This window comes from Miniopterus schreibersii (genome assembly GCF_964146895.1).
Source record: "Miniopterus schreibersii genome assembly, chromosome: 14".
Lineage (NCBI taxonomy): Eukaryota > Metazoa > Chordata > Mammalia > Chiroptera > Miniopteridae > Miniopterus > Miniopterus schreibersii.
The window spans coordinates 40,972,944-41,000,650 of NC_138114.1; the positions used below are offsets into that span (position 1 = coordinate 40,972,944).

The 27,707-nt window shown below is 41.8% G+C and overlaps 2 protein-coding genes across 4 annotated transcripts in view; one reads left to right on the forward strand and one right to left on the reverse strand.

Moving 5' to 3' along the window:
- ARL3 (ARF like GTPase 3) lies at window positions 1-26,294 on the reverse strand. The gene is made up of 6 exons (XM_081158706.1): window positions 25,951-26,294; window positions 19,746-19,889; window positions 15,878-15,994; window positions 10,785-10,835; window positions 9,271-9,456; window positions 1-279 (listed from the first exon to the last, which is right to left on the reverse strand). Exons 1-6 carry the CDS (start codon window positions 25,951-25,953, stop codon window positions 232-234), a joined length of 549 nt encoding a protein of 182 aa, XP_081014832.1. The 5' UTR covers window positions 25,954-26,294; the 3' UTR covers window positions 1-231.
- SFXN2 (sideroflexin 2) overlaps window positions 26,274-27,707 on the forward strand; it is an 18,770-nt gene continuing 17,336 nt past the window's right edge. The window contains exon 1 of one of the 3 annotated variants that reach the window (XM_081158702.1): window positions 26,274-26,352. The gene's annotated coding sequence lies outside the window, so the exon portion shown is untranslated. Of the gene's footprint in view, window positions 26,353-26,549; window positions 26,660-27,707 lie in introns of those variants that run through there. The other 2 variants (XM_081158705.1, XM_081158704.1) reach the window with 2 other exon arrangements.

Here is a 27,707-nt window from a genome sequence, read left to right on the forward strand (position 1 = left end):
TTATGCAGAGGAAATAATATAATTCCTTTATTTGAAAAATGATACTGAACCTCAGAGATCAGTTAAATCTACTGCTGGAATGGGGATTCTTTTTAAACTGTGTTGTTCCCTCTCTTCAAACAGCTGTAGCTGTACACAGATGGAAAAACATTTGGTCAGAAAGCAGCAAATTAGTGTTTTTCAGGACAGAATTCAGCTCCCGAAGTTCCTGCATCTCCATTCGTCTAGATTTTATTTCTTCTTTGCAATGACATTTTTGCAGACCCAGTTCATGCCGTCCTTTGAGGGAAATGGGCAGAGAAAGGCAGCGTTAGTTATAAGAAAGGCACTATACACTCAAGCCCAGAAGACTGGGGGGTGGGGGTCGGGAGTCCACCCTCCCCAACCACTAGCTCCAGGGAGTTTCCTTGCCCTAGGGGCCCACCTGGGTGACCAGGGATAGTGACCTCCTGGGGAGGAGGAGGGAGGCTTCTGAGAGCACAGGAGGGAGATGGGAGGGGGAGTGCCCAGTGTCTGAACTTGAGATGGGTCCTCAGGAACTCCCTCTGAAAAAATAAACACATCTGCCTGGATCCAAGGCCTGATTGAGGAGCTATCAGGAAAGATTCCAGCCATTTTTGGCTTTTTCTAAAAGCTGACCTTTGCTAGGGCATTAAATTCAATAAGCCACCCTCCTGGTGCCCCGGTGTGTTTACAGTGTGGCAGTGTACACTTGGGTTAAATTAAATTTCTTTTTGGAAAAACAAACCAACTGCAGTGTGTGTTACTAGACACACACTAAGGCAATGTGCATTTATTTCTCTTCCTGCCGCACTACAGAGAGGTTTAGAAGGGCCTGGCCTGATTCTTGTAGCTTTAAGCACTACCAAGCAGAGGGACCGGGGAGAAGGTTCCCTTAAAGGCACAGTGACCTTGAAAGTGTCCTTTCTTAGAAGGCTGGAGAGGGACAGAGGTAAAAAACCACACAATGCCTACAGCCACCTGGCAGGTGGCATGATTTCTCCTGGATGCCAGGCCTGCTAGAGATGACCTCCTTTTCAACCCCCCTTTGGAGCCACCCCTGAAAACTCTCCCTTTCCCTAGAGTTTTTCTGACCTTCAGAGGTGTGCAGAGTTCCTTTGGAAGCTCAGAAAAAAAATCAAAGAAGGATCCTGCACAAATCCCTTTCCCCTGCATCTATAACATGCTTGTTGAGGTCCCCGTCACATTTGCCCATCTCGGGGCATACATGACATGAAGAGCCCTGCATTTTCTGGGACCACGGAGCTAGTGGTTGAACCTGAACAGCTGAGCCAGCTTACAGTAATAAATATCAGCTGACACCATAAACAATACATCACTTGCAAAACAACCAGCAGGCACCCTATCTCCTGGTTAATCTGACCATAACCTGAATTTACAGCGATTAAAACTCTGCCAGTTGCCATCGGAACACTTGGCCAGGAGAATCAGATAATCTGATGGCTGGTCTGGAGCAGACCTTAAGGCATTTGCCAAGATGAGGCTGGCCGTGGCCCGGAGGTGGACAGCACCTGGCAGCAGTGGGGACAAGGGAGGTGGAACGCCGAGGTGGGAGAGAGGTGGCCTCCAAATACATCTCCAATTACAACTGGGTCAGCTACTGATTTGAAAAGCTGAGGCCAATTTTAAGACCATTTTATGAAAAGGATTAATTTAAAGAGAAGCATGTTTAATTTTAGTAGCTAATTGGTTTCCAGGAAAAAAAATGATCACCTGCCAGGAGACAGAAAAGATTTTTACAAATAAAAGAGGGATGAGTAAGATAAGCATCCTCTTTTTGCCTTCAAAGCCGAGCAGCTCAGCACTTAGGTGGCACTTTCCCTCTTCAGGAACCCGCACAAATACTGTCAAAGGTGCCTTGCTATTTTCTCCTCTAGAGACTCGCAATATTTCACCAACTCATCTTCTCAGAGAAATCAACAGTATTCCCGCACTATATGAATACGGTTTCCCCCCCTTGTTTTATGACTGATTACAGGGGGTTTGGTTCTTTTTATTATATGTAACTAACCATGAATACAGTCAAAGAGATAGAAAAAATATTTACTCAGCTGCAGGAACCCCGAAGCAGAATGTGGAGGGTGGGGGCAGCTTTCTCCTTGTTATCTGTTATGGAGGCAGAGGGGATTTAAATGGGGGAGCCCTGCTGAGGCGCCAAGTCCTCCAGATGTCTGAGGGCCAGTAGCCGCAAAGCCCTCCCAGCCGCGGCCCTGCCGACAGAGGGCGCTCAGAGGTCAGTACCCACCAGCTGTCCTGCTGGCCCCTGAGCCTGGGCAGCTGCCTCCAGCAACCTGGAGTGTGGGAATCACAGGGAGATTGAACAGGGGCCAAGCCCTGTGGCAGCTCTGCCCTGATCTGAAGGGTCGGAGGGTGGGGGAGTTGTACCCTTCCTGCTATTACCTAGAGGAGAACACGAGCTGGAGGTGAGGGGCTGTCGGGGAGCCAATAGTAATGGGGATAATACCTCTCCAATCAAATCAGGGACAAGCTGTGCCAAGCTGCCCACAGAAAAGGAAAGATAATAGTGTTGTCCCATATCCCTGAAGGGAGGGTCCATGTCAGATTGGCTTGAGGTTGTGTTTATAGAACCTAGCATGGTGTCTGGCCTACAGTAGATACTTAATTTATATCTTCTTAATTAATCCTTGAACAACCCTGTGAAGTAGGTACGTTAATTTCCACATTACGAAGGAAGAAACGGGAGCACAGACTAGTGTGTGGCACAGGCAGGCTGTGAACCCAGGCAGTCTAGCTCCAGCACCCATATTCTTCAACCATTTACCATTTCTCAGTGAATGTGGACAAGTGCTGGAGGGAGGAGCTCTGCCTCAAGCTTAGAGTGAAGCTGGGAAACACCCTGAAGTTGGGAAAGAACAATTCCAGTTATTTCTTCCTTAGGACTCCCAACTGACTATAGGGGCATGAGACTGGGGTGGCCCCAGGCCAAGTTCCTGCATATCTTGGCTGCAGCTCTGAAGGTGCCAAAGGCTGTTTTTGGCCACTCAACTCTCAAGATTCCTGGGCTGCCAGGTATCTGTAAGTGTGGAAGCTGCATATTTACTTTGCTGCACATCCTAGCATATTAATGCTCCACCAAGACCACCACCTCCAGTGGGAACTCTACATTTAGAGACAACATCATAGCAAGAGGCGGAACCTTCTGCTTCTTGGGTTTAAATTAGTGCTCCACATCACTCTTGCCTTAGTTTGGCAAGGCTTTGTTTTTTTAAAACAGACGACTGAGAAAAAGTGATCATTTACTTGAAGTAGGTTACTGCTCTGCCTCCAAAGAAGGAAATGAACTCATAAGTTTGTTTAATGGTTGAACCTTTATTGTTAAAAACTGGTTTGACCAAATTTCTGCACATCTGATCTTCGTCATGGGGATGACAATATTATGGCATGAGTAGTCCTCCCCTTTCTTCCTCCACACCTCCCCCGGCCAACCTTGCTGAAACTGAATTTAAATTGATTAGCTTTAATTCAATAATAGAGACTAAAGAGAGACACTGAACCTCAAATACTGAGCTTTGGCCTCGTGAAGAGGAAATAAATTTTGCCATGTCATGATATTACCCCCTAACAGGACCACTGGGAAAAATATAAGGCTGCCCCTAACCATAGGGGTGGAAATCCTCTCAGCGGTCCAGGATTAAAGGCATGATGCCCCTTTCTATGGAGAGTGGACTCTGACTGCACTGCTCCTTTTCATTTGATCACTGTACAATGCGTCCATCACTGCTTGATGGTTGGAAGGAAGTAGTGACAGCCATGGTTGGGTGGGCCTGGTTTTCAACACCAGGAGGACTACACGTCATATCAGTAATTGCTTTAAGACGAGGAGCTCCAGCCCTCGCTGAGCAATGCAGCCTATCCCATTGTGGCACCTGGCCCCCAGGGTCAAGGAGCAGCTGGATGCAGCATACATAAAATATTGCTTGCTGTTAATATTTTTTCTAGTGACAAAGGGCACTGCACCAGCAAGGTAGCAAAATCGCATGTCCCGAGCTTGCTTTCTTAGTCTATAGAGAGGTTTGAAAATTCAAAAATAAACCTGAGGTCTGACTTGCAGATAAGCAATTCCATGTACACTTGGAGTCAAAAATAACTGATGCCAGGCCTAGAAAGAAGTGGTAAATGTCATATTTAAAAATACCGAAATTCTGTTGGTATATTAAGGGAAAAGTCCCCTAGACCAAGGAAAAAGGAACAAAACAAGAAGCTGGGCTAGCAAGTGTGTAGTGTTCACCTGCAAGGCACACTCTGATGCAGAGCTCACACACCATGGCTCCGGCTGCTAGTGGTCCTTTCTAGGTAGGTGAGACTACGAGCTGGACCATTGCTCCTGTTTAGAGAAAGAAGGCAGGGAATGTGGGAGAGATGTGAAAAGAAAAGGTGAGCATGAAGTGGGGCATGGAGAGGAATACCCGCGAGGACTTTCTGCTAGTTCAAAGCTACTGGTGTAGGCAGGTCTCTGTGGCGACTAAGGCTAGAGACCAGGTTGATACTGCTGATTCTCTATACTGAAAGGAAATTCTATTCCAGTACAATTTTAATTAAACACATATACACACACTCATGATATTTTAGAGAGAAAATGTGTTCAAACACCTGACACTACAACAGCAAAGGACAGCTGTGGTCTGGGGTTCAAATTCAGATCTGTAAGTGGAAGAGAGGTTGATTTCTCTACCTTTCTCCAGCTCTAAGCCAGATCCTTTGTTCACCATTTCCTAGACACCACGGGAAAAGAAGAGAGTCCCAGGGCTAGCTGTTAGACACTAGAAGAGGCCCTAGCAACCCTGGCCCAGCCCCAGGGCACAGAGGGAGACAGCCTCCATGTCTGTAAGGCAGTCTGGCTAAGGGGCTGCAGGTTTTCCCTGCCAGACATTGTTCAGTTTCTCTTTTTTCTGCCTTCATCTATGTGACATAACTGGGTCTCTTCTGATTGCTCCTCTGGACTCTGGGCCTCTCAGCAGGGCAGGGTTTCCAAGATTGATGTTCTCCTTCAGCTTCTAGTGCCCTTTACCTATGCTCTGCTCTTGACAGTTTCCCATGAAAGCCTGCTTTAATTACACGATGGGCTGGCCTCCTGGTCACCATCAATCAGGCAAGGAAAGACCTGTTCTGAACTCCCTTGAAGCCCTTAGAAGTCAATTTCCACACCCAGAACAGGGGCTGTTGAATAACATATGGGATTGCCTGTCCTTGTAAAGACGGCACATATTTGTCTTCAGAACATCAGGTAGAACAAGAATCTGAAACCCATCCCAGGAATCACTAACTTCCATAACCTTAAATCATGTGTTTAAGCTACTCAGCTAAGGGGAAGTGATACACCTGCCCGATGGATGAGTCCAGAAGGTGTAGCTCGCTGTCTACCGGATCTTTGGCTGTTCCCTCAACTCACTCACTTGAGGGTGTTATTTATCAGCATAAGATGGGTCTCTCAAACATTCTGATTAAACACATACACACAAGCACAATATAAAGAGAGGCACTGTCTCTAAACACCTGAAACTGTAACAGAAAATCCAAGTCTTTTTTTTTTTTAACCTTTGTACATTTTTTCTTTCAGGGTCATTAGAGTGGTGGTGCCAGATGTTATCTGACCCATTTAATGTCTGATCATTTTCATAGCTCCGTCCATTATTGACCAGCTCTCACGGGGCAGCGGGAGGGGAGGGTGGAGAGGGAGGATGAGGAATGTGCCCTGGCCAGTTTGGCTCCGTGGGTTAGAGCGTAGGCCTGCAGACTGAAGGGCCCGGGTTCGATTCCCACCAAGGGCATGTACCTTGGTTGCAGGCTCGATCCCTGGTTCTGGTCTGGGAACTGTGCGGGAGACAACCAATCGATGTGTCTCTCTCACATCCTCACATCGATATCTCTTTCTCTCTCTTTCTCCCTTCCACTCTCTCTGAAAAAGCAATAGAAAAAATATCCTCTGGTGAGGATTAAAAAAAAAAAAAAAAAAAAAGAATTTAGGGAATTTTAGTAATTATTATACAGTATCGGTGCCTGAAAGTGATCTTATGGATATTTTTCTAGTGAAGTCTTTCATTTTTAGGAATACTTAAAACCTTAATTAATAATAATCATTAAAGGCCTGAATGTGAACTAGGCAATGCAGGAAAACAATTCTTACTAAGTTACTCTTTTTAAAGTAAAAACCAAGACACTGGCTGAGTGGGAAAGAGCTTAGGCCGCAGGCATTACCTGAGGGAGGGGCACGGTCAGTCAGAGCCTCACAATGAAATACTTGCACAGAGAACTCCACGGCCTTTCTGTAGTCCCCAAAGGCTACCATTAAAGGACAATAGATGGCAGATTCCCCTCTTAATTAACATTTTTATTAAATAACTCATTTCAAATAATGGTTAAATTCTCTAAATTTATATCATTCTATTAACCATGATATAATCTCATTAACCTTGAAATCCCAGTCTTAACTACCCAATTCTATACACCATGGTACTATCTACTAAACTAATTAAGTGACCTTCAAACTATTTCTCCTCCATGTAAAATCTCTTTTTTCCCCACTCACAGTTCTTTGTTAGATTTCTCTTGCTATAATTTCCTGTGAATCTGGTTGCTGAAGGTCCCAGATCTAAGAACTTTAACAAAATCCAAACATACATGGTTGTCTCACTTGATTTAAACTGATTGCTTTTAAAGCCCTCCCCACTCTGTAACTGTCTAATAGCTGAGTGCTTCTTTTTTTGGTCTAAAGATCCTGTGACTTAAAGGGAACTCCACTTCTATGGTGACTACACAGCTAGGAACCAAGAGCTCTCTCCTTGTAACCTCCCCTGGCAGGCTGGGGTGTGGCAGGGTGGGGGCTGGGAAGACAATGACTGGAGCTCCCTCCCAACCTCCAGGCTCAGATGAAGAAGTCCCCTTGACTTGAATGCCTCTACTGAAAAATACTGATTTTAGATAAACTCTAGTCCCTGCTTAAGGCTAGCCGAAGAAACAAGGACCTCACTGTTAATTCCAGCTTTGCTTTTCCTTCCTTTCAACACTCTGGCCAAGTGAACAAAGATTACAGAGCTGCAGTTTCCCACTTTCTTAGAAGGAGGCACACAAAATGTGTTTATTTTCTTTAGTCCCGCCTTTAGAGCCCCCAACCTCGAGATGTTCTCTCCTCTCTATATTTGTGTTCTAAACCATTTAGACAGGCAGAGTTCTCTTGCTGAAGTGCTTTCTACAAACACAAGAAGGCTTCATCCATACCCAAATCACCTTAGGCCTCATGAAGGCCATCTTATGCACAGTCGAGGAAAATACCTTAGGCAAAATTTGATTTTCTTTAAAAAGTGAGAAGCTAAATAAAATGATTCGAGTTTACCTATTTGAAAACATCCTGGGTTGTAGTATACTTGTTGGACCTGCCTAAATTAAGCTGAAAAATGCAGTTAATTCGAAACTTAAGAGATCTATAATCACATATGTCATTATAATTTTCTAGAGGAGACTTAAGAAGAATAAAGCTATTAATGATAGTTCCTTTGTCAAGTGGGATTAGGGGGAAGCAAAGAACTTTACAGTTTGAAATTTTATATACTTTTATATGATTAACAAAGAGAATACAGCCCAGCCAGGCATGGCTCAGCGATTGAGCATCGACCTAGGATCCAGGGGATTGACCTAGGATCCAGGAGACAGTGGTGCAATTCCCGGTCAGGGTACATGCCCAGGTTGTAGGTTCAACCCCCAGTTGGGGGTGTGCTGGAGGCAGCTGATCAATGACAACTCTCATCATTGATGTTTCTCTCTCTCTCTCTCTCTCTCTCCCTTCCTCTCTTTGAAATCAATAAAGATATATTAAAACAAAAACCAAAAACCAATGAGAATACATTACTTTTATAACCAGAGTTTAGGAAGGAAGGAAGGAAATAAATAAGACTCCCTAAACCGAAACCTCACAGAGAGCCCCACAGAGCTCAAGCATCCATTTGGGGGAGGTGGCTGAGGTCATCTCTGGCTATTTTAGAGCCTGCACACACACACTTGCAAGAGAGCTTCAGAGGGTGGGGGTATTGAGGGCTGTAGAGGAAGGAGTGCTTGTCTTGTGCTGACTGGTCTGCTCTTGGATCTAAAAGCCAATCAGAGAGACAAGCCCTGGTTGTTTGTGTAACAAAAAGAAAAAAATCAAGCAGCAAACAGATGGAACAAATGAGATAATTCTAGGACGTGACTATTTTCTTGAAATAAAAGCAGTCAGGCAGTTTTAAGACAAATCAATGTCAAATGTCTTCGGAGAGAGGGAAGGAGAGTATTAGAAAGGAAATGGAAAGAGGCTGCAGAACAGCGATTGAGAAGCAAATTGCAGGCTCGTACTCAACACACCAAGTTCAGAGAAGAGCAAACTGGTCATGCCATTAGAGACACATGCCATATGGCAACGAGGGAAGACACCATTTCTTTAGTTGTTAATCCTCCACAGCAGCCCAGAGCAGTACTGTCCAACTCTCACAGCATGGTGTCGCTTCCCCAGCAGGTCCACCAGATGTTTAAAATGAGGCATGTGGAGCATGCTAGGGCTTTGGAATAAAGAAGTGGTCCTAGAGCGCTGACTCCAAGTGTCACCTGGTTTGCGTCTGCTTGGCAGGAAGCGTCAGAGCTGAACCTGTTTATCATTCTTTGAGGATATAGCCTCTCAGTTGTCTTGGATACAACTGTTTTCTGCCCCAAATTAGTATCAAATGAAGGGGAGCCTGCTCTCTGGTATATAGTTCCTCAGTATAGGCCCTCTGTCTGCAGAAGCCTCCCAGGAAACAGACAGTGGAAACAACTCTGAAGGCAGTAGAGACAGCCAACAGAAAAAAACAAAACACTTCTATAGGATAACTAATGTGCATAATTGTCGATGGCTCTGCTACCTCGGGAGTACATGTATTTAGTGTCCACAATATGGGACACAACACAAAAACCCCAACCCAATCATCAAAGAATCCTACAGTTAGAAAGGATCCTCTAAGTCTTCTGTTCTGACCTCCTACCTAATGGGATAGTTTGCTGCTTGTGTGGGGTGGTTTGTCTTTCCTAGAACAGTTCATGGTATCACATTGGTTGCTAAGCAAAAAGACCTAAACTCTCCATGCCCTTCACATCCTGGATTGTTCATCTGCCAATCAAAGGCTATTTGTTTCATATCTTTCCTATCTAGATCAGCTCAACAAATGAGACAGACTACCTTGGTTGGCTGTCATGTTGCCAAGTGACCAAGACTTCTGGTAATCTCACCTGAATGCCCTCTCCTGTGAGAGCTGAGCAAGACTGGATCTGCCAGACTCGGTCACGGATGGTGTGCAGGTTCAGTCCTTCTGCAATTTCAGAGGCAGGGGCTGCCGTGAGCAAATCCTGCTTATTAGCAAAGATGAGCACTGGAACACAACTTAGCTTTTCTTCCTCCAGTAATTCAGCTAGTTCCTGGATCATTTTGAGAACGGATGGGGAGGGAAGGATGAAAGCTACGATATTTAACCATTCACTTCTAGTTAGAAAAAAAACAAACAGTTAAGCTGATCAACTAGCAACTTTCAAGGGCAGTGGCTCACAAGCTTGAGCCTGTGGAAGAAGTCCCTGGGAGATTGCTGGGCCTACTCTAGAGATGCTGACTTTGGGAAGTTTGAGAGAGGGCACAGGAATTTGCATTTTTAATTAGCTCTCCTATAGTAGTTCTGCTATAGGGATTCATAGATCATACTTTGAGAAACACTGTTTAAGGGAGAACATAAGTTGTGATTAGAAATTTAAAACTTAGCCAAGCGTGGCTCAGCAGTTGAACACCGACCTATGATCCAGGAGATCATGGTTCAATTCCTGGTCAGGGCACATGCCTGGGTTGCGGGCTTGATCCCCAGTGGGGAGTGCACAGGAAGCAACTGATCAATGGTTCAAGAGGCAGATCATTACATGACACCCTTCACCTTCAAACTCATGTTTAGCATTAGTTCACATGAGCGATGATCCAGTGATGATCAAGGTATAGAAGGATTATCTCTAAGAGTCTGGAAACAAGTTCTCAAACTAATTTCCAGGAAGAAGGAACATAAACGTGGGGACTGCTACCTTTGGAAGGCCACCTGTGGTAGTTTAGGACACAAGCCAAGGACTCTGCGATAAAATGTAATTGTGCTTCTCCAAAGAGGCCCACTCTACTCTTTGCTTCTTATCAGTGTACTCAAAAAATGATCTATGCCCACCGCTTCTCTATTTAAAACTGTGTACACAAATTGCACTGTGCAATCATGTTGACATGTACTCTGCATTTGAAGCCATATTTGGGTTCAAAGTATACCTATCTCTTGGCTTGGAAACAAGAGCATTTTAGTCTTCTTGGCTTACACATTTCTTCCCATCCCTTTGAATGTGTTAAAGTTACCCTTGGGTCAATTAAGTTGATATTGAAAATGTACATAGAAATAATAAGTGAATTGTTGCTCTGGGTTCATTTCTATGTAGAACGGGAAGAAGCATGAAGAGCTTTTGGGCATGGTGGTAAGTTCCATTTGCTTATAACTTGTTTATTCAATTTGATTCAAACTGAAAGGCTTTAATCAAAAAAATTGTTTAAAGGATTCTGAACTAATTTCTTTTTAGGCAACTTGTATTTTTGCCTGTTTGCCAGAATGACTGCCTTGTTTAAACTGCAAAGGTTAAACAAAGAAAATCTCTCTCTCACTCTCATACATTTACAAGACAGATTAATGAACACCCAGTTATTTGGGAAATAGCTCAACAGGAGAATTATTTACCTGACCCGTCTCTTCAAATCTTTTTCTGTCTGCACTGTCGATTACATATATCTGTAAAGCAGAAGACGGTTACTTCAACAAGCAGAGGTGGGAAAGGGCACCTTTATGGAAGGAGCGGGCGATCCTGCCAGCCAATTCCATATTAGCACAGCACACAGACACTGAGCTGGTAACTATGACCTCCTCTATGGGTGCAAAATTAACAAATTAATAACAAGTTAATTAAATGGGGGATGCCCCCAAAACACCTCCAGCAAAGCTGCAAAATACAAAGTCAGTAGAGCCAAGCAGGATGAAAAGAGCCACATTTACTGGGCACTGACTAAACATTTTTGCTAGATTCCCCATATTAATCCTTGCTACGGCTCTGTGAGGTAGACTGCATTACTTTCCCATTTTATACATAAACACAAGCCCAAAAAGGTTAAGTAACTTGCTCAAGTTCTATCAGGTACTTGACAAAACTGGGATTCCAACTCAAGCCTACCTGCCAGTAAATCCAGAGTTGCTCTTGGGCACTCTGCCTCACTGCATCCCAAATGGTCTGGAAGGGATGCTGTTTTGAGACATCTACAAATCCTAGTCTTTGGTCATCACTCTGAAAGTACCGTTTGCAGTGTTAACTATAAGTTGACTTCATGTACTGACGCAGGAGACCCAGTGATCTCCATCCCATTCCTACCTTCACAGGCTGCTGAGAGCTTAGAGGCAAATAGCAAGGGCACAGCCTCTGCCAGAGTAAGAGAAGTCTTGAGATTCATCATAAATTACAAACCTTAAACTTTCTCTCCCATCACTGAATTTTATTTATTGCATAAGTAACATACTATAACAATAATAAACTAAGAAAAGACCCAAAAAAATAAAATCACCTATAGTTACAGAACCCAAATATATTATTTTAATTTCCTATGAAAGTTCTCTTTTAATTCTTCAAATGAAAATTTAAAAAGAAAATCAGATATAATTTTGTAGTCCATTTAACAAATTAAATGACATATTAAATGTTTTCCCAGTTACTAATCTTAAAAATTACCAAATTTTCTAACTTCCTTTAAAGAATTTAGAACTGTTATTAAACTAATGGTACTATGACAACAGTCTTTTAAAAGAGCATACAGTAAGTCCTCACTTAATGTCATCAACAGGTTCTGCAACTTTAAGTGAAACTACACATAACAAAACCAATTTTACCTTAGGCTAACTGACATAAACAAGAGTTAAGTTCCTAGGGCTCCTCATCCATGTTATAATGAAACAATGTTGAACAAAATGACATTACTCGAGGACTTGCTGTATTCATTTAAAAACAACAAAAACAACTCTCACCTTTACATGCCTTAAATTACATAAACTGATATGCACGTAGGCATTTCTGTACGCAGGTCAAATTCTGTGCTACCTGAAGACTTGCTCTCTTCAGAAAGAAAACAATTATAATTCCTTAGTTTAACGTACTCTCATTTAGAATCACTAGTGCTAAATATACCAGGAACCAAGTTCAGCTTTTTGGCTGAAGAATGCCCTATGTTTCTACCTGTGTTTCTTTCATGGAGAATCATAAAGGAAAAAGGATGGATGTGTTTGGTCTCAGTATTTTTTTTTTGCGGCCTTATTATCGCTGTCATTAATATTACTCCTGACTCAACATCAATATCTGTATTAATGGGCTCTGCACACCACTGATACCCAGAAGTCCAGTGCTGTCCACCAGTGAGCCTCCCATTTTTAAAGTTGCAGATGGAGAGTAAACATAGATATAGAGAGAAGGAATGTACTGGGAGCGTGAACTTCAGTATAAAAGACCTAATCAGAATTTCTCGGGAGTCTACAGTGGATTAGGATTTTCGTCACTCAGGCAATAGTCCAAGAAGATGTAAGGGGGGGAGAGTCAGGTGATCACTGGGAGGGTGTTTTGGGCTTCCAGGGCTTCCTGAAGGCTGTGTGCAGGTCACGGGGCAAGAAAGGAATTACAAAGCAGGAAAAAATGTGCCTGGGAGCAAAGGCTCTGAGTAACGAGTTGAGGGTAGAAAAGAGGAGGCTGAGACAAGGTTGAAAACACAGACAGAGGTTTGATGTAATGAAAAACAGTCACGAGAGGGTAAGAAGGAACGGGAAGAGTTTAAATGACGAGAGAGATGATACAAGAGAATCCAGAGGCTTAAGCTCAATGAGAAGAAAGTTTTAACTTTTACTTATAATTACTTGCTATTTATTGCTTCCATTAAAAGATTCAAAAGGAGCGTTTTCCTAAACGATACATATATTCTTCCTACCATTTAGCGTAAATTTCATAAAATGTGACGATTACTACACAGTAATTCCAGGAAGAAGTCTAGAAAACAATCGCCCCATTTATTATGGGCCCGGTGAAAAAGGCGTAAGCACCAGCCAGTCTGGTGATACGCCATCTGTTTTTCTGCAGTGGTATACGCGTCTCTTGGTTGCTCCCCACCCCAGTGCTGTGCAGTATCTGTTTTCTCCTGGTCAATAGATAAAGATAATGATAGCCTCGTCTTTTTTTTTTTTTTTTTTTAGTAATATAGTTGTTAATCTAGTCATAAAAATGTTTTTAAATTAAAAGTACATTAATAATCCATAAAAATACTCAGAAAGTATCAGATAAAGTTAAACATGTACAGTGCTTCTGACTGATCTTAAAACATTATAAAGCCTCAAAACTCAAGTTTCATAAATCTATTCTAAAACAAAATTATCCGTGGCACTCAGAATGATGCTTTAAGCAAAGCCCATTCACATCTCCCTTGGCAACTGCTCTGCAATTGTTATCTGGTTGTGGGAGGAAGACCTAGAGAAAGAGGTCTTTTTGTTTGTTTGTTTGTTTGCCTGATGGAAGCTCAGCCCACTCTGGGCGATCCCCACGGCTGCCCAGCGAATGGAGGGCTCTTTGTTTCTCCTCCTGCTGCTGGTCCTCCTCCCTCTTGCTGCCACCTTTTGGCCATTTTATTGCTCCTAAGTATTTCTCCACCAGAGGGGTAGGCAGAGGCGAGAAGAGGTGGCACTAAAATGCGTGGCTTTTTATTGATAGCTCGAGCAAAAGTCTAAAAGGAAGTTGAAAACTAATACAGAAGGTTTCTGGATAACTTGTTTTCAGTTATGTGTGCTGAGAAGTATCGATACTCAGGTGTGAGTGCCGTTACGGAAATAACACACACGAGACAGTTGTTTGAGATATCACTTGATGGCCTACACTTTGGATATGGAAATGATGACAGAGTTACTTTGTTTAAATTATGTTGCATTTAAACACAAAACTGATAATAAGTAAATGGAGTTTAGTAATAATATGAATATACCTTGAAAAAAAAATGATGTATTTTTATCAAAAGGCTGTTATTTCCTGCCCTAAAAGAAACAGAAGACAGCCTATTGCCTCCTTTCTATCGAACTTCAGGTTTTATTTCTTAGTCACTTCCCCGAAATTAATAAAGCTGAAGTCAGATGTTCTCAGTGTTATCTTCCCTGAGAATAACTTTGGCACTTTTAGGAGTTTCCCTGACTCTTTCAAATCCCTAGGGAACCATTTAATGATCTAAAGAAATCTTTTTCTGTAAGGGGTCAGGTAGCAAATATTTTCGGTTTTTGTGGCCCACACAATCTCTTTCACAACCACTGAACTTTGCTGTCATAGTGTGAAAGCAACCAAAGAAAATACAGGGTAGGCAAATGTAGGTTTACAGTTGTAATATAAATAAAAAAAATAATTAAGAATAATAACACAAGAAGAGACTGTGTTTCAAGCACTACCAGCTGTAAACCTACATTTGCCTACCCTGTGTGCAAACAAGCGGCCATGGCTGTGTTACAGCAGAACTTTATTTATAGTCACTGAAATCTGAATTTCCCTTCATTTTCATGTGAGGAAATCTTATTCTTCTTTTGATTTTTTTCAGCCATTTAAAAATATAAAAACCATTCTTAGCTCACAGGCTACAGAATAACAGGAGGCAGGCTGGATCAGTTTGTCGACACCTGCTCTAAAGCAAGAATTTATTATGGCACTCTAGAGATAATTGAAAAGTGTTAAACCGGGCAACTAAATGTGTCAAGACTCAATACAGCTGCAGAGTCTAGTGTAATAGGTCTTTTTAACCAACAATGGAAAACTATTAAATACAAACAAACTAATATAACTCATCAACCACTGCCACTCCAAGCTGCTGCCAAACTGGAAGACAGGGCTAAGAGTCACCAGGCCTTAGACACTAACCCTGGGGACTCAGCTGCTCCCAAAGAGTTGTTTAATCTCAAACGGCACTGGAAAATAATGGAATGTTGACACTGAATCCAAAATACTGTCTGGTACTGGCAAAATGTAAAAGCTCCCGTAGGGTTGCTCTAAACTCCTTTTTGCTGGATTGTTTGTTAATTCCTAGGTACTCTAAGCAAATGAGAAGTGTGGAATCCAGGGTCAGATTACAACTAACTACCTTGCAGTCTACCCTCAAGGTGTTAAAGCTTATGATTTAAAATTACCCTGACCTGTAGACCAGAAAGTTTCCGAGACTTCCTTATTCTGAGTTAAACTCTACCACCTAATACTTGCCAAACTGCTCCTTGTCCAGTCCTTTAGAAATATTCATAATGAGGCTAATCTCTCTGACTTAAGATAGTTCTTAAAGCAATTGAAGACAGTTCCAAGTGTTTTCTTTTCCAGGAAGGGCATCTCAGGTCTTTCAACTATTCTTTATACATCATTGTTTCTAGGACTCTCACTATCTTGATTGCTCAGTTTGGGGTACAACTGATTTGTTGATATCCTTGGGGTGACAGAGTTAGTGGCACAATCTTCTGATTTCCCTTCTACTATTCAAATTACTATGGTAATAAATAATTACTTTATTTGCCAAGGTGGGTGTGGGTACAACATTGTTACTGAGTGACAGCAAAACATCTTATGCAAGTTATACAAAGATGTTTGTCCCTCACAATACGGAGCCTTCTGCTAGCCCTAAACCCATAGTGATTAATGTTATGGCAATGGAATTATTGGCAAGAAAGAGCGTTACAGTGTTAATGTTCCTAACCCAGCAGAAAAGACTATGAATTAATGCATCAGAAGGCGTACTTACCAGAATATCAGTGTTTTCAAAATAATTCCTCCAGTATGGTCTGATTTTCCTCTGTCCACCAATGTCCCATACATTCAGTTTAAAACCTTGTGATTGTACACTTTTAATGTTAAAACCCTGGAACACAGAAAGGCAAAACCATCAAGTTTTATTAAGCTCTGAGATCATAATTCTGACAGTTACATTGGACAGCTATGTTATTTACTAGTTCTGAGGTACTCTGCCAGATGTGACATTGGTAATACTGAAAACAGTTTGCTATGATAGGTAAGAAAGGGATGTATTTATACATGCTTACTTTATTCAGGTTGGGAGTCAGTGTTATTCATGTCACGGCTAACATGATGCCCTTTCTAGAATGAGTACACGCACACACAACTGGGGAGGACAACTTGGTATGGGAATAGCTCTGATAATACAGACCACTCCTCTGATGAGTCCTCAGGATGCTAAAATTTAACAGGACATTATATGTAACTAACAAAAAAATCTCTGAAAACTCAACAGAACAGACAAATGCTACATTTAAAAAGAGGTAAAAGCTACAATCTGGAGGATTGAATTCTTTAGAAGCAGTTCAAAATTAAAGAAATTTCCTCATATGGATTACTCAGGGAAAGGAAGGAGCTGAACTCAGCACACTGTTGGGGAGGCTGGTGAATAAGGAGTCTGAGCCCAGTGAGGAAGGTAGGCCTGCGGGAACAACATGTTCAGGCTCTAAAGTGGAGCCCTCCATTACAAGGCGGCGATGAAAACAAACAAACAAACAAACAAACAGACAGGCATTTGAAGCTGTTCTTTATTAGGTATCTCTAGTGAACCTGAGAATAAAGTATTCATTTTCAGAAAAGTTACTCAAGGTGGAACCTTGGGGAAGGTGAGCAAATCAGAGGCAGGCAGAATTGTGAGCTGGGAGTCAGTGTGCAGAGAAACAAATTAACAAGAACTTCGGGGTTCGGAGAGAAGGCATTTCATGAGCAAGAATATAAAAAAAAATTCTTCTTGCAAAAATGATATAGTGAAATCAGGATCTGAAAAATCCAATCAACAGCATGCTACCACAGAAGTGACATTTTATCCAGAATAACTGGAGTTAAGTGCATCTGGGGATGCCTCCATAAACATTTGCCTCATCTGGCAGCTTGCCTACAATACTGCCTGGCGTAGAAAGCAACACACAGTGCAGCAGTACAGGAACACTGCCACTCAATTTCCCCTGAGGATAAATAGTCACTAGAGAGTAACTGGGGAGGATACTGACTGCGGCTCCTCTAAAATGCCAATGACTGAATAAATTAGAAGTTTAAGAACTCTAAAGGGAAGTGGCTTAGGCTTATTGTAAAAGGCTGCTTCATTCTGACTCATTGACAAAACCATTTTTGTGAGCTTAAAAATTCTATACATAACTACAATATTAAATGTCAAATCTTGTAACATCAAATCCTTCTAAAATGAAGCAGGGAATAAATAAGAGTAAATCCTGGAATACAACTATATGTATCAACTACCTTAAAATTCTATTAAGTCATCAGACCAAATAAATCTACTAAGAAATTATTCTAAGGAAATAATGAGTGGGTATAAACATTTAGGGATGTGTATTGCATTAGTATTTATAACAACATAGAAAGATGTTTGCCTGGTCGGGCGTGGCTCAGTGGTTGAGCATTGAACTAGGATCCAGGAGATCACGGTTCGACTCCTGGTCAGGGCACATGCCCGGGTTGTGGGCTTGATCCCCCGTCGGGGGCATGCAGGAGGCAGCCGATCAATGACTCTCTCATCATTGATGTTTCTATCTCTCTCTCTCCCTTTCTCTCTCTGAAATCAATAAAAATATATTTAAAAGAAAGATGTTCAACATACATTGTTAAGTGAAAAAGATTATACAAAGCAGTATATTCTCTATAAGGCTTTTAAATTTATATTAAATATACTCATCATATATATACATAGAAGAAAAATTGAATGCATATATCACTGAGAGTTAACAGTGGTTATGTATGAATGGACATTATAGGTAATTTTTAGTTTCTCAATTTTACTTATATATGCTTTCTAAGTTTACTATAATGAGCATCTATTACTTTTTCTAATATAAAACAAAAACACAATAAAAGTTTGTTTTTAAAGAAAACACACACACAAAATTTAGCCCCTTTTCTGGCAGAAATCCTCATACATTAATGTGTGTTTTCAGCCCTTCTAGGCTAGACTACTATAATATGCTCCTCCTTAGGCTATACATTAAATTTGTTCAGAAGCTGTAAAATTGCTCATTTGGTAGCAGTTGAAATGACTTTTCTACAAAGTGTTTTGAATTAGTCAAACTCACAGGCTGTGAACTACATACACTAGCACAGATACTCAAACCTGACGCGAAGTTCTTAGCACAGTATGGTGACAGAAAATTCTAAATAACCCTGGTTTTGCTAACACCTCTAAAGCTCAAACACTTTAAAGTGACTAAGACCAAAGGGCTGTCCCTAATTAGGAAACCCAAAGGCTTGGCCAAGGTCAAGCTTTCTCAGAATTTCCAACAGTAAAGGAGGCCTAAGAAGGTGGACTAGAGTTCTTCCAACCGGGACTTGGCTTTCAGTTTCCATACAGTGAGCACCACCACTGCCTATACTTTGTGTCTGCTTGTTCAGCCTTGGGAAAGAGGAGGGCTCATGAGGCTGGATTAAAAATATAGGTAATTATTATTTTATTATTTTGTTCTTAAAAAAAAAATCTTTATTGATTTCAGAGAGAGGAAGGGAGAGGGAGAGAGAGATAGAAACATCACTGATGAGAGTCACTGATTGGCTGCCTCCTGCATGCCCCCCACTGGGGATCGAGCCCACAACCCAGGCATGTGCCCTGACCGGGAATTGAACCTCGATCTCCTGGATCCTGAGTTGAAGCTCAACTGCTGAGCCACGCAGGCTGGGCTATTTTTTTATTTTAAAAATTGATATATATTTGTATTTATCAAGTCTGAAAAACATACACTAAAATATTAACAGTGGCTTTTCTCAGAGTACTCGGTTCTCTTTATACTTTCTCTGTATTTTCTACATGAATTAATTTCATAATCAGAGAAGAGAAAGCTACTTTAAAAAAGGTATCACTTAGCCCGGCTGGGTGTGGCTCAGCAGCTGAGCACCGACCTAGGATCCAGGCGATCGGGGTTTGATTCCCGGTCAGGGCACATGCCCAGGTTGCGGGCTCCATCCCCAGTCGGGGGCAGCCAATCAATGACTGTCTCATCATTGATGCTTCTATCTCTCTCTCTCCCTCTCCCTTCCTCTCTCTGAAATCAATAAAGATATATTTAAAAATAAAAAATAAAAAAAAATAAAAAAATAAAAAAGGTATCACTTAGATCTGAGGGAATTGATTGTGTCTTGACATATGTATATACATATATTTATTTGGATTATTTATTTAGAAGTTAAAAAATATACATAAAACAAAATATACCATTTTAACCATTTTTAAGTGTACAGTTCAATGGCATTAAGTACATTCGCACTGTTGTACAACCATCACCACTATCTGTCCACAGAACTTTCTTCATCTTGCAACACTGACTCTGTGCCCATTAAACAGTAATTCCCAATTCCTCCTCTCTCTTTAGCCTCTGGTCACCATTATTCTATTTTCTGCCTCTACGTATTTGACTACTCTAAGTATCTCATGTGAATGGAATCCCTTGATATATTTTTGAAATCATAAGATTATTTTCATACAGTATAGACTTTTCTCAGTAACAAAACTTAGAAGTGGACAAAACGGTATTTTGCATTTTGTCTTTCATGCTGCTATTATCGTATTATCATCTTCCATGTGTCCCACAAGCAGCTGGGACCAATGCAGTGCTCACCTGTGTGGGTGTGATGTGACTGATGTCTTCAGATGCAAGCTGCTTCAGAAGGGTAGTCTTGCCAGCATTATCCAAGCCCAGGAGAAGGAGTCTTACCTCCTGGTCTGGTGCACTTTTCAATTTACGCAAAATTGAGAGTAAGCCCTAGAACAACCATAAAAAAGATTACTTGGGGGCACTGACTTTCATATTACTGAACATCAGAGTATCTTCTTCTCTTTGAAAAAAGTTCTTGGTTGTGGAGAGCTTAATTATTATTCTTTTCTATTTTAACGTCATTTATTTCACTTGCTTTCCCCTTCTAAGTTTTGGCAGAATTAGGTTAGTAAATTCTGCAGTGTAATACATAGCGGGGCTTATTCCTGCTCCTCCTATTAATCCAGCTTAGCAGTCACATCAAACCTCCTGGGAGTCTGAGCTACTACCCAACTCGTGTTCCTAAAGCCCTTTATATAAACTTTGAGTATAGCACTCATCATATCAGATGATAGGTAATTGACTTTTGTATTTTTCTCCTCTACTAGAGTGAAGTTTCTTGCAGGTAAGGACTGTAGCTTCTGTTTCCCAAATGCCTGGAACTTACTAGATAGATACTAGATAATAGTTGTTGAATTAAATAGAATTATCCACCCAAGTTAATGAAAGATTTAAAGGTGCTATACAAAGAAATACAAAAAAAGTTGTATAAAATTGTATCTAGGCTCTCTCTCTGTTTAAGACTTGATCTATTTCAGTTCACCTTTAATACTTCGTCATTCAGCCCTGGCCTGGTAGCTCAGTTGTTTAGAGCATCCTCCCGATATGTGAAGGTTGCTAGTTTGATCCCTGGTTGGGACACATACAAGAATGAACCAATGAATGTATAAATAAGTGGAACAACAAATCAGTCAGGGCATATACAAGAATCTCTCCCTTCCTCTCTTTCTCTAAAAAAACAATAAATAAAATTTGAAAGAAAAAAAAAGGACTTCATCATGCAAAATACTCTACCATCATCTAACTTTCACAAGACCCTTACAGGATAGGTGCACAGTATGGATTATCTATGTTTTTCAGATGAAGAATTTGATAAAACAGGGTAGTTTTGATTCAACATGATATTTTTGACTAGTAACCTAATATTCCTGTTTCTTGTTTTTATTATTATTATTTTTATGGGCTGGAAGTAAATCATGTTGCTTTTTATCTAAGAACATAAGAAAAATCTTATGAGATAGTTACTTGTTCTGCCCTGTACCTGACAGTCTTGTTCCAATGAGGCATGGTTACAAGAATCAAAGAATCCCAAATTTTAAAGGGCATTTAATCTAATCTCCCAGCTCAAGCAGAAACTCCTTCAAACTGAGTATTAGAATTATGTAAAATGGTTATATTTTTTATATGCATTGTGTCAGGTAATAATTCAAACCAGTCTGTTCACTCTGATCAAATAATAATTCTGTGAAATAAATCTCAACAACTCTTTGGACAATGATATGCAAATATGCATAATTATTGAGAATTCCTTTCTCCTCAGAGACTCTTTGTTTACCATTTCTAGTACTGGATTTGCACTGACTTGCTAAGGACCACATTAACCTCTCTATGCCTCAAAATTTTCCCGCAATAAAATGGAAGGTATGGTTAAAGACAGAAAGACAAATTCTATACCAAAAGATTTGGGAAAGAAAGGCTGAATAGATCTGAAACTAACAAAAAAAGATAGGCATGACATTTCTTCTGTTTTCATCTCTTCTGGCCTTGAATACTTTCACACCATTCCTTTTTGAAAGTATATTTATGAGAAGTCTCCCTGGCTTCTGGTAGCCACACTGCAATCACTCATTTATAATACCACCTTTCAGAACAGTTAAAATTAGAATTCTGAGATCCTCAGGGGACTGGTGGTATAAAAAAGCTAAGAACAGGGAAAACACATTGTACTACTCCTGGGTTCCTGGTTAGGTGTCCCCATTATCTTTTCAATAAAATTCTAAAACAACTGGAATTTATCCCATTACTACATTAAACAACAGTACAGGTACAGTTCTTCTCATGCAGTATTTACTAGTGTAGAAATTGTAAAAGAAGGTCTGTTTTCTATAAATTATTTTCAAGGTTCAAAATGAATGTTTTAGGTTTTTCCTCATGTGTCTCTTCTTTTGAAAAATTAGTACATAAAAATACTGCATTCTGCAGGCTGAGACTTTTTACATACTCATTCTATTTGAAATTCAGTAATTAAAAGAAAAATATAATTTCTATTCATCTTAAACAGAGAGAAGCAAAGCACAGATGAGAAAGAAACCATTCTAACTATAGCTAAACTTTATTAACCTAATGGTATAAAAAACAAGGCTTCTACATTTCTAATGGGTAAATTTCCTCATTGGGAAACAATGACTTCACATGCTTTACCTTTAAGTGAAATTACAGAGAATGGAAAGTTGAGCTAATATTTTCTACCAGCAAAATAATAAAAGGCACCTCAAACACGGTCTAGGCGAGACAAATGCAAATACAGTACAGCATCATATCATATTAACCCAACTACTGAGGACAAGGGATCACAGGATTACTAGGGTTTGCTAAATAGGGAAGAGGATATTTATAGATATTAGGGTTCTGCCTCAAAGGTACAAAGTAAGCTGATTTAAGAGGCTGGAGGAAAGAGAGCAGAATAAGTCTATTCTATGCTTCTATCCATATATGTCCATACTTTATTTTAAATGTCAAATTAAGGAAGGCAGACATTAGAAGTTAATTTTATGGAGCTAGGTTTTGTAGTATAAATATGAAGGAATGGATTTTTAAGGTGTGGATTTTTGGTCAAAATATTCATTCATTCATCATTAAATACCCATAATGTACCCGAGTACAATAGTGAGCAAAATAGACATGATCTCTAGGTAGAATTTGTACTCCTATGCCATTAAATAAAGGCAATTTAAGAAACAACTTTAGTTAACTATAGATTGTTATTACCACACACATATACAAGTTAGGTGCACCCTGGCGGACAAAAGTGTTCTGACTTAGCCACAAAATGTTTGAACACTTTTCTACAGGCAAATCATGAATAGATGTGTTACATTTTACTTGCCTCAAAATCAGCTTAAACTCAACTACTGGCAGAGGCATGGCGCACTGACCTAAAATGATACAAACTAGGTCATTCAAAGAAACCAGTGTAGCAGAGGGGGAAAGACGAGTGTGTTGGTGTATGGAAAATGTATGTGGCTGTGAGAAGCAGCTAAAATTTAAATATTCAAATTAGTAAGCCAACTGCCAAGTACATGCACTCCTCATAGCTAGCTTAAATAGAACTGACTTCAATTTATTTTTACCTCTTTAATCTAACAAAAAAGCTGGTGTTTCCCAGTAAGACCTTATTAATTTCCAGGAATTCTGATGGCCTTAATAGGGAAAACTTCACCCAAACTTTGTCTTCTTTCTCCTCATCTCTCGACTACATAAATACCATCTTTCTTGAGGAACAAAATATGGGCATCTCCTCAGAAAGAATGTGGGTTCTGACTACACCAGAGTCCTAATGAAAAGAACATTACAAGCCTTATAGTTTCATAGATTTGTATTCAACTTCCCTATATGTTAACTAACTCCAGGCACAGCTAGATCTAGAAAATGGGAACAATACTTAACAAATCTCAAGAAAACTGTCAGGGCCCTGGCTGGTGGGGCTCAGTTGGTTGAGCATCATCCTGTGCACCAAAAGGTTGCTGGTTCGATCCCTAGTCAGGTCACATACCCAGGTTTTGGGTTTGATCTTGGTTGGGGTGCATGTGGGAGGCAACCAATTGATGTTTTTCTCTCTCCCTCTCCCTTCCTCTCTCTCTAAAATAAATAAAAACATATTTTTTTAAAAAGAAAAAAAATGTTAGGAAGATTAACAAGGTAATGTGTGTAAAGCATGGCGCACAGTAGGCCCTCAAAACAGTTGTGTTTTTTGTCTTTTTTGTTTACTTTTCACTGACCATTTCTGACCAGAAAACAATCTTGGGAACTGTCTTCAAATGCTGAATATGCTTGATAAATACTACTAGGTTCATGCATGTAGAAACTAGTCCATAAGTAATTCCTGAATGAAGGAGTCATCTATTAAATAACAATAATTAGCTATGCCCTAAAATTACTGCCACCTTAGTATTTCACCAAAGACTTAGAATCATAAGGCAGGGGTAAAATGGCTGACCCTAAATGTTCAGAGAAACCCCAATGGGTTTTTGTTGCAGTACTCTCCAATTTTTTAAAAAAAAGTATGTATTAGTCATAACTGAAGGTTTAAAATAAAACACAACCCCAAAACTAACAACCTGGGACTTACTGTTCAGTTGTACAGTTACCATGGGGGCCTATGGGATACGAGGTGTGACACACTTAATCATACCACTGACCGTTTAAATTCCATGTTCCACTTTCAGTTCTAAGAATAACTCGCACTTTTGGAGATAGGAAAAAAATGCATTTTGGAAACCGGATAAAGAATTCAGAATAATGTCCTAATTTCTAATTGTTCATTTTAGGAAAAAATAAAAACAAAATCTGTCTTGATCACTGAACAGAACAGTTGTATACAACAGTGTTGTATACACTGTCAATGTGTTGTATACAGTGTCAGTTTGCACCTGGAAACATTAGCAGTGCTTAATTTAATGTGGCCTGTAATTATAAGTTAAACAATCATGAAATTACACAGTCCACTTAATTGATAAACAAACTGGGAAAAGTTAGGCTACTCTCATACATTTCTCATTTATGATTACATCTCATTCTCTAATAGGTTGGCATGCCTTTTTCATTTCAATTCTAGTTATTTTGTGTGTAAATATTTATGTTTATATTCATTTGTTGAGAAAAACTTAGCCTTTAAATGGACAGCTCATGTATAAACGATTAATAAAAAGAAAATGTAAAAATCTGTTTAGCCCGAGGTTAAAAAAACTGCAGTGCAGCAAGTGTGAAATGTGATTGGCAACTTCAGGTCAAATAATTCTACTTCTTTAGCATCTGACAATGTAAAGTCAATTGAGATTTTTGTCCTATCAAAATTTACTCATTGGATAATCTGACGAAAGGTACATATTTTTTCCCTGTGGACATCTAGCTTTTTTCTTACCTCTAAATAAATAGAAGTGGTTTAACATTTCTAAAAGTCAAAGAGACTGGGGGTGGGGTAGGAAAGTGACTCTAAGTTTGAGTGTTGACTCTTTACCGCTGGAAAGACAACCAAGCTGTTCTAAATGCTTCAAAATCAATTTTTCTTTGCTTGCTCTAAAACTACTCAATTTCACCTTAACACCCTCCAATTAACTTCATCGAAATCAACAAGGAACAGAGTGTCAATGGCCAAATTTGTCACATATCATAATTTAGTTTCGGAAAGATTTCATTGGGGTAACGGAGAAAAGGACCGCCCACTCTCTCGTTTTGATTTCCCATTCTTTTTAGTTTGGAGGCCCCAAGCTGAGACGAAGACCTTTTGGCTCCGGCAGGGTCATACGCAAAAGAAGGTTGCAACAGGTTCTACCAGGGCGCGGGCAGCCGATTTGCCTCCATCAATACACAGCTCAGGATGCAGAAGCACGCCCGCCACACACACACGCCGAGGCAGCGTAAGATCCGCCAGGCGTATCTTCCCAGCGGCACCTCTTCAGCGCCCCGGGACTTACACTCCTCCCCTGAGACGCCCCGCGCAACGCCGGGAACAGGAGCGCTAATCCACGATCTCCCAGGGTACCGCTAGGACAACCTCAAACGCAGTAGCACTGGCCCTGTGCTCCCTGCTTCTGACCCGGCCCCGGCGGACCCCACTTTCTTGCGGCGTGAGGAGGCCGATTCCCTGGGAAGATCTAAGCCTGAGTGCGGAGGCTGCTCTTCGCAGCTCCTCGGATCCGCCCTCATCCCAGTCCCCAGAGTAATGATGGAGCCCCGGCTCCCAACCGGGACATCCACGCACCCTCCAGCCCCTTCCCCTAGCTTCAGACCCGTGGCAAGCCCCGCCTTCCTCCTCAGGCCCAGGTCTCCCTCCAGGGCCCACACCCCTGGGGCTCTCCGCCGCCCCCTGAAACCAGTCTAGAACCCAGACAGCAAGCTGAGCACCATCCCATTCCCAACTTGGCCATAAGCGCAGTGCCCCGCCCTGGGCCTGGGGACGAGGCCGGAGGTGACCGACCGGCTCTGGAGGGGCGCAGGCCCCCACACTCACCATCCTCCCGCCGAGTCCCCCTCCTCCTCCTCCTCCTCCTCCTTCCACACCCCGTTACCAGGGGCAACTGCTGTGGCACCGCCCCCGACGTCCCTCGCACGCACGGCGAAGCGGAGCAACAGAACGCGGCGGGTTCTTGCTCGGCTTTCCCCGAAGTGCGCAAGCGCGCCAAGGTACCCGCCCCCTGCGCAGGCCGGAGGCTAGAGCGGCTGGCGGCGGCTGCTGGCTAGTAGAGACTCCGGAATAGTGACAACTCGCCCACGTGGCCGGCGGGCCTCCCGGCTTGTGATTGGTCGGAAAGGAGAGGCGGGGAGGCGGGGCGAGGGGAGGTTCCGGAGGGGAGGTTCCCGGGCGGAGTCTCGCGGTGCATCCAGGCCTGGCTAGCGTTCTTCCCGGGGCCAGGTAAGTGGTCTGGGGAGGAAGCCGCCCACCGCGTCTACTTCCAGTCCTCACCTCCTGGGCGGGAGGTTGTGTTTCTGTCTTGACTCTGCCCACGCAAGTCTGCAGCGCGGACTGGGCTTCCACCTGCTGCAGCCACGTGGCGAGAGGAGTGCCAGGGTCTGCCCCCGGACCTCTCCCTCATGGCCCCCAGCGCCGTCGTCTGTCAGTCTGAGGGGCGGGGGAGTTGAGGGTTGTGTGCCCTTCTCCACACACCGGTGTTAAAGTCCGGGATGGAGGAGCCCGAGTGGTGGGAGGCTGCCTGTCGGAGGTAAGAAGCAGCCGAGGGACTGGCCCTGAGCCCTGAAGTGAGCTGACAGTGCGGGTGAAAGGCATTTTGGGATGGCCGGGGTTTATTAAGTTACGTCAGACCGGGAGGCACGACTTCTGCAGTCCCCAAGGAGGCAAAAAATGGGCATGCACGTCCAGGCAAGTGAGAGCCAGAGGCATTCTGGGTGAGTTGGGAGGTGCTGTCTCCCACCCCCTGCCCCTGCAGAGGACAGGATGAAGAGTTTCACTAGGAGCCAGGTCCTATTCTGGACTCTGGAGGCACAGCAGCGCACAAAATGTACCCTCTTGGGAATTATATCCTTCCTAGTGAAGTGCTTTTCGTACAAGATTTCATTTCATTCTCACAACCCTAGACATTGGTTATTTTGAGCAATATAGAGTGGGGACTTGAACTCAGTTCTGCCTGACTCTTGAGGAAGTGCTTTTAAACGTTTTTGTATGGTCCAGGTGGAAAGAACAGAGTGGTCTATATTTGTGATGTAAACCCAGAACTTTTTAAGAGTTGATACAGTGTGGGCGGGGATGGTACATCTGGATTGCACATGCATGTGTGCCTCTTACCAACCTCACTGGGTAGGTAAGGATTATATGAATTATATGATTGTATTAATAGTTTCATCTAGGTTTTTGGGCTTTGCCTCTCTTCCTATCAATAAAGGTTTTCTAGTCTAGTAAAGATCGTTGAAATGAAGGCAGACTTCCCCTGAATGGTCCTTAGCTATTTAAACATTCAACTAAAGTATTTTTTCAAACATCTGCTACATGCATACTTGCTTCAGATCCTTGGAGAGAAAACTCAGTTAAGAACCTTGATTAAGGAGGTACAAGACGAATGGTTAATTCAGATCATCACTCCTACAGTCTACCTATCTCTAGTCTGGTTCTTTTGTGAAAAAGGCAAGGCAGACTTCTCAAAGTTGTTGCCTTGGAATCACACATACCTAGACCTGCTTGTTTATTTGTCTCATTCTCCAATTTGCCCTAGTCAGTCTTGACACCAACCCTTGCCATCTCTGGTCTTTGTGACC

Excerpts from the sequence above, each read along its gene's own strand:
- ARL3 (XM_081158706.1), bottom strand. Across the intron at positions 9,457-10,784 it reads GATTTGAAGAGACGGGTCAG|GAACTAGCTGAATTACTGGA; the intron begins GTAAATAATTCT and ends AAAATGATCCAG. Across the intron at positions 280-9,270 it reads TCACAGGAGAGGGCATTCAG|GACGGCATGAACTGGGTCTG; the intron begins GTGAGATTACCA and ends TTTCCCTCAAAG.